The 7,317-nt window shown below is 48.8% G+C and overlaps 1 protein-coding gene across 1 annotated transcript; it reads right to left on the reverse strand.

Annotated features, from left to right (window-relative positions):
* Positions 1–1,246: 1,246 nt before the first annotated feature.
* Positions 1,247–2,598, reverse strand: LOC136522673 (putative xyloglucan endotransglucosylase/hydrolase protein 1). The gene is made up of 4 exons (XM_066516484.1): positions 2,364–2,598; positions 2,174–2,274; positions 1,865–2,064; positions 1,247–1,767 (listed from the first exon to the last, which is right to left on the reverse strand). Exons 1-4 carry the CDS (start codon positions 2,554–2,556, stop codon positions 1,374–1,376), a joined length of 888 nt encoding a protein of 295 aa, XP_066372581.1. The 5' UTR covers positions 2,557–2,598; the 3' UTR covers positions 1,247–1,373.
* Positions 2,599–7,317: the final 4,719 nt, after the last annotated feature.

The following is a 7,317-nucleotide window of genomic DNA, read 5'->3' on the forward strand; positions in this document are numbered from 1 at the left end:
AGCGGGCGTCCCCGGTCGGTCGGTCCCAGTCGGCTCTGATTGCGCCAGTCGTAGAGGAGCTGTAAGCAGGGGTTTGCCGCATTCCCAGACGGAGAAGCGGGTCGGAGTCGGAAGTGGTGTTTTGGCCAGGCCTTCCGGTCGAAAAGGCCATCCAGAGGCGGGCTGGAGACCGAAGCAAGCGCTCCGATCGGAGAGGCGGACCGTAGTTGGAAGCGGGCGTTGTTCCTTCTCGGCCAGGCTTTCCGGTCGGAGATTGGATCGCCCTTCTGGCCTGTCGTTTTAGGTACTTGGGGCAGCCCAAAAGTTGCGCGTTGGTTCACAACGTTGTCTGCTGGGCCGAGCCTTTGCTGGGAAGCCGGTCCATAAGGGACCCCGGGTTTATGAACCCGACACCATCTTTAGCAGGTTTTTTGCGGCTGATAAGCCAGCTGATGCTATTTTGTTGTGAGAGAAAAATATTATACCTAAGCCGAGCTGATAAGTTCAAGCGAATAAGTCAGCGCGGCACGCCACGTAGGCCATGCAAAGTCATGACTGAGGAGGTATCGCTGATGCTAGGGACTTGGATCTCTAGCATAAGTGGTAGCAAGTGGGGCTACACCATCCCCTAGAGGTTGTTCTGGTCGTGTTTCTTCATGTACGCCCGACGGAGCCACTAGCACGAGTAGCTAGCCGAAAGTGTCATCCTTATCATTCATGAATCCCTGATCTAGCTTCTCCAAGTCCTCAGCATGAACTTCAATGAGGGAGGCTTGGGAGTTGGTGTGGATGTGATAGATCGCTAGCCATCACAAATAGGGAGGTCTACGATGAGGTGGCATGAGGAGCAATAGGACACTCCCGCATGCACTCGCATCCGTCGTCCCCACACTCATCTCGCTCCCAAGGAAGACGCTCAGAGAAGCCATCATGGGTGGCTGCTGTTGCGACCTAGCGGCTGCGGCCAAGGCCAGGGAGCAAGGGGAGCTCCTAGTGGCAAGACCTGCGGAGCATCCAACTGCCAAGGACAGTCCAGCGGTGGATCTAGTCATGTGGGAGGTCCAGGCAACGGATCAAGCCAATTGAACCACTTTTCTATCTAATAATGACATAATATGCAGTCCTCCTAGGTAATCAAAAGAAAATGAGGGAAGAGAGAGGGGGAGAGAGAAGACATGTCACGCTAGCATGTTACATCCGTGAGGATGAGCTGCTGAAGTAGTATAAACATAAGCTGCACAAATAATAACAAATTTAGTGACTTATATAGAAATATATTTTTTAGCCCTTGTAACCAAACTCTGCTTGCAACAAATAATCAGAGGTATCTTTATCTTTTCGTGTTTATACATAAATCGTGGATTAATTTGATGTACAACGCCACTCTTAGCTTATCAAGCGTAGTTGCACTCGATGGGTACAGTGTTATTGAACCTGGCCTTATCGGCGCAGTAGTCGTAGTTGACGTAATTCCTCTTCACGTCCTCGTACGCCGCCCGCTGCTCCGCGGTGATGTTCCTGTACTCGCCGCCGTTCCACCAGAGGTCCGGCGAGTGGCACGGCGTCGCGCTCCCGTTGGCGCAGCCGCTGACGTCGAAGCCCTGGTAGCCGGCCGTGAAGGGCCCCTGGGACCAGTCCACCTTGGTCCGCCCGCCGTCCGTCGCCCAGTCAGAGCCGTCCCAGATGCTCGCGCGGATCAGCATCGTCTCTTTCGCCGGGAACGGGTATCCCGGCACGGTGCCCGTCAGGTTCCGCAGCACCCGGACGGGCGTGTCGTCTACGAACATCCTGCGTGTGCACACGCGAATTGCACCAACAATTAGGACTTGGGTGGCGGCAGACTGGCAGTGGCACCATTTGGATAGCTAGGATTTGTGTTTCTTACACGAGCTGGTATGGGTTCCAGAGGATCTTGTAGTCGTGGAAGTCGGCAGCGGGGTCAAACCAGAGGTGCAGCCGCTGCTCCCTGTCGCCGCGGCCATTGACGAAGACGTTGGTTTGGAGGGTGATGGGCACGCCGGCCTTGTCGCCCAGGAACTCGAAGTCCACCTCGTCACGGTTCCCATCTTCCGGCTGCGAGATAAGCTGGAAGAGAAAATTCACAATATGTGATCATCAGGAGCTGGAAGAGCAGATGCTGATGCTTAGTGATCATCGAGCAAGTACACATAATAACGTCGGTCGTGGAACTCACATAGAAGGTTGTGACGACGCCGGCCGTGTAGCCGGACGGCAGCTTCATCCTCATGTGGAAGAACCCTGATCCGTACATGGACTTGGACCGGAACCCGGCACCTGCAAGCACGCACAATCATCACTCACACTGACAGATTTTATCGCAGCAAGAACGCAAAGGTCTCGCTTCACGTTGCACACGTACGTACCAGAGCTCTGATCCATGGTGATATTAGCCTCCGTGCCCCGGATGACAAGGTGATAACCATCTTCACCCCACTGCACCACGTAGTTCTCGTCGAACGCCGCCTCCTCCGCCGCCGCCACCGGCGCCAAGCCAGCGACGACTGCCACCAGCAGGCGAACGACGAGGAGAACCCACGCGCTCGCCTTGGAAGCCATTGCAAGCCAAGACCGACGACGGACGACGAGAACGCGCGGTTCTGCGACGAGAGGCGTCGCACCTCACGGCCTCACCTGTCACGCCCTTTTATAGCTGTAGCTGAAGCTTGCGGTTGCACTACGTATGCTGGAAACAATTGGAAGGTGTGTCAAGTAGTGTGCTTTGTGCACACGCATGGACTACCTCTCCCCTGTCCCTGCTGCTGTGCACATCCCGTCTTCGCTGGCTCACCCACGCAACGCAAGCCTGATTTCGAGTTCGGCCATGCATCCGTGCACTTGCGCAAGTTGTGCAGCAACTGCATGTGTGTGTATCTAGCTAGCTGGGTGTCATGGTGTGTACGTACGTGATGCCGTTTTCCGTTATGGGCGGCGTTGCTTGGTTATCACAAACACTGCGTCTGCGTGGCTCTTAAATTCGTTCGTGCTCGCGCCAACACATGCAAGATATGCATGGATTTCGCACCTATCGGCCAGCATTTTAGATATGCGAGCACAGTACTCTGCCAGTACACGCCTTGACCAAACTGTGGTATGGGCACGGGCTTCTTTTTTCCGCGCGGATCGGTTCACTGTTCACGTACATACATATATACAGATAGATAGAGTTCGGCGGTGTTCGTACCGATCTTGATTGTACCGAGTCGGAGTCAACCAAATGATTGTGCTTGTGATTGATTCAGAGCCTTGACAGCAACATGAACGTATACCCTCAGCTAATAACGACTTCGACCACAGATCGATGTAGCTGACGTAAATTGTTTCAGTGACCAACCGGCCAACGCTTATCTTGCATGTCAGCGTCATAGGGTTACCATCTTCCCATCACATTGTGCCCTTCCCATCATATGAAATCAGTCAACAGCAGTCTGCATGGGTGGGTGATCTTGCAGACGCGCGAAATCTTTGTGTGACATTCACAGCAGCCTACAGGTCTAAGGTTACCAACATCGTCCCATATTTTCCCATACACGTGGATGGCATGATAATATGTTTCAACTTCTGAGGAACATAAACCACAGTGAAGTCCTCCACAAAAAGAAGACGCCACTATATATGAGCATATATGTGAAAACAACCCAGACAGCCCACGGCAAGATTTGCCAAAAAACAGGCCAGCGACTGCAAACGGCTAAAGACACAGCAATGGAATATCAGCTGTGTACGAAATGAGCATAACTCCTTGGTTTGATTCCTTGTCGTTAAACTTGTTCATCTGGATTTAAATTCTTGACTACCCGTCGACAGCAAAAATATTTGTGGTGATTTCATCAATCTTAAGATCTGCTGGCTTAGTGTCAATCTTGTACGAGTACCTATATCTATACTGTAATTCGCAAACAAAAGTATCAGTTGTATGTGATGCCCATCATATCCATTATTTGAAAATGAAAGAAAAAAATATATAAATAGCGAAGTGAAGTTTGATGATGCTTCAGGTTTTGGTCTGCTTCACATGCAGCATCTTCAGAAGCCAAGTTAATTGAAGCAACAACATTTCATACGGATACCCACAGAAATGTAACCTAGAGTGACCTCATTGCTGCAGTGGTGCACTCTGTTCGTCATCCTTCGATTAGATCTTGCAACATCTCTTCCAGCTCCTGGGGAGTTACTCTTGGGGTGGTAATGTTGTTATCATTTATGTATTTCGTATAGCCTGGTTTGATGATCTCTGTGATAGGCTTGCGCAGACTTATCTTCAGCTCAGTAGTCAGTATTTGGGACCTTCCACAGCTTTTGAGTGATGTACGTCTTCCTCAACTCAGTCTCGAACATAATCTGTGCATTGTAGTTTTTCCAAAAGGGAATAGGTTTCGTATTGAACAAGAATTTCAACAGTGGTGCCCAAGATACTTGTAGATAACTCTCCTTATATTGATTGAGTTTGTCATATAGGGCTGGCACGTAGACTTTGAGAGAAGAATGGTTTAGACGGCTAAGCCCCTCCCATATGAAATATGAGTTATTTAGTAAAAATAATAAACTGAGGCCTTGATCTGGAAATAACTCTGATATGTCCACGAGTCTTTCTTGTACAAAAGACGTCCATGATCATGCTGTTCAAAGGAAATAGATCTTCAATGTGAGGCACGTACTTGCCAATTCTAACTGCTTCAGACACAATTGGAGACATGGACGAATAATGCGACTGAATGAAGCTGATGTACCTCATTAGGGACCGAGTGGCCTTGTGAATGTCCGATGATGATCGTCCTAAACTATACGAGTCGTCTATGCACAGAAGGACATGAGTTCTAATACACTCCATTGCAACCCATATGATTTCATCCAACTTGGCCTCCTTTGCTGACAAGAGTCTGATTATCTCGTCCTGCTTCCTTTCAACTTGTGCAGAGGTTGGGGAATGGAATAAAAACCGGATCTTTGATAATGCCTCGGACAAAGCAAAGCGCACACCGAGCAAGATACTTAGCTTCTCTCCATCACGTATGACACCGGCACTCCACGCCTAACAGCAGCTTCACTCATATGACGTCAACAAAAGTGAGCATTCCAAACATGGTTTCGTTGATAAGTTTTGCAAACTGGAATTGATCTGGGATGCAAGCTTCATCGTCCCCACACTGGTCGGTCTCAGTCTCAGGTTCTTCCTCGCAAATGCTGCGCATGGAGGAGCCATGACCTGGAAAGAAAGGCGTCACGAGGTGTATGGTGTCCGTGATTTCAGAGAGCACCCGAATCCAGCTCCGTGTATAAAAGGTGTCGTGGACTATCTGTGCAGCAGATGCACCACCATCGAGTTGGAGAACCCAGCCGATGCCCAGCTCCGTGAACCATCTCTCCAGGACACCCATGGGACCTTTGCCTTTGCCTTTGCCTTTGATGCTGCACTCTGCTGATGGCGCATCACCGGCGAATTCCTGAACCGGGCGTTTAATGCGCTTCATCCGCTCCTCTTTCTCTTCCGCTTCGCTGCAGTTCTTGTTGATTGGTTCAACATGAACAGACTCGGTATCCTTTCTCTCAGTTTCTATCCCGGACCCAGAGCGCATGTTCTCGTCCAGCTCCAAGTTCGGCAGGTGCATGGCCGTCTCCATGTCCATGGAGGTGGAGAGGTGAGAGCTGTAAAATACGTAGCCAGACCCTGTTGAATAATTAGGCAATTTCTAAATTAAAATCAGAATATAAATCATGACGATCTCATAAACTACTATGAGCGTAGCTCGTATACTAGTATGATTTAACAACATGAACATAAAAACTAGTGTAAACATAGCTCATACACTAGTCAGATTAAACAACATCAACCTAGACATTGGATCACGAGGTGTGTACCTTTCAATCGTAGAGAGACGACGTCTGGGTGGTGATGACGACGTCCCTGTGCAGCATTCGAAAAAAGGAGCCATCATGAAAGTTGGGAGCAGTCGCACAAAGAGTGCTCCCTAAAAACCTTATTCGTCCTCTCCTGGTGCAGGATCACAAGGACGAGGATTTCGGAGACCTGCTCTCCTGAACGTCAGTGCACGCAGACGATCGGGATGGAGAGACTAGAAGACATGCTCTCCCGAACGCCAGTGCACGCTGACGATCGGGATGGAGAGACTATGGCGGCAACGCAGTAGTGAGAAGAGAAAAATGCTAATTGACTACCTTAGGATTTTCTGACTAGAACTTCTAATAGTAGTTTTTGTTGTGTCTTTTCCCAGGAGAATTGGTACATATATATATAGGGAGGAGAACCCACTACCTCCACATCAACTAGTAATATGATATTAATTGATGTTGTACCTTCCACCTCTACTCATTGGCTGAAACATTAAAGCCCATTAGGGAACACAGATATTGGGCTTTTGAGATTTATTAGAATTTCTTCATATGGATTTAGGGGAACTATCCATATAAATTTTAACAATCCCCCACCAGATCTCAACTGTCCAGTATAGATATTTTCTTTCTCCCACTACTTTTTGTATACTAGTGTTTCAATAGAGACTATTAATTTGAACATCCACCTAGAGCTTCAAGTTACACCCATTCACAACTTGAACAATAGACTACGCCTTGGATTACAAGTTTTGTGCGAATGAGTTTCACTCAAAGTCAAACTAGTACCTGGCTGCCAGTAGCCTTCCCTGTGGGTGGAGCATATACGTCGTACTCCCTGGTCTCTTCATGAGCTTACCAAAGATCACCCAAAACTCATAGACTGCGACATTTTACAGTCGAACTCATACATGTATGTTCTTTCAAGAATGCTCTGCAAGACAGCACCTTCGCTTGTTAAAGCCAATAGAACACATTAAGGCATTCACCAACCTTTCTTACAGCGCCTCATCACTGTGAGAGTATTGCATCTTCACTTAGAGAGGGTTATAGATTACTGTCCTCAATTTACCAATAGTTTGTTCTTCCTAAGTCCTTAGTCACGGGATCTCCGATCAAAAAGGTTGAGTTACTACTACTGTAAACTTACATGGGTCTCATACCCATCTCCCTTTATGCATTTTCTATCACATTTCGTTATATCCCTTTTCTAAAGGGACCTGCCAGGTTTTTGTCTATTTGCACACAGGCCCGGCCCTGGGGGCGGGCGAGAGGGGCGGCCGCCCTGGGCCCCCGAGCCATAAGGGCCTCCAACCCTGTATGTATACGGTGTAGGTGTGTACTGTGTAGGAGTAGTATTTTGCAGTTTAGCTGAAGTACCGCATACTACAGGTGGCGTATGAGTGTATTGCTGTTACAGGAGTGCAATGTGTTGTGCTGTATATATGAGAGGCCTAAAGGCCAGGAGTG

Source organism: Miscanthus floridulus, chromosome 18 (genome assembly GCF_019320115.1).
Source record: "Miscanthus floridulus cultivar M001 chromosome 18, ASM1932011v1, whole genome shotgun sequence".
NCBI lineage: Eukaryota > Viridiplantae > Streptophyta > Magnoliopsida > Poales > Poaceae > Miscanthus > Miscanthus floridulus.

What these genes read in the sequence shown, in the direction of transcription:
- LOC136522673 (XM_066516484.1), bottom strand. Translation starts at nt 2,556, where the DNA reads ATGGCTTCCAAGGCGAGCGCGTGGGTTCTCCTCGTCGTTCGCCTGCTG. An exon ending in CACCATGGATCAGAGCTCTG is followed by an intron (nt 2,275 to 2,363) that starts GTACGTACGTGT and finishes GCGTGCTTGCAG; the next exon opens with GTGCCGGGTTCCGGTCCAAG. An exon ending in TGGAACCCATACCAGCTCGT is followed by an intron (nt 1,768 to 1,864) that starts GTAAGAAACACA and finishes GTGCACACGCAG; the next exon opens with GATGTTCGTAGACGACACGC.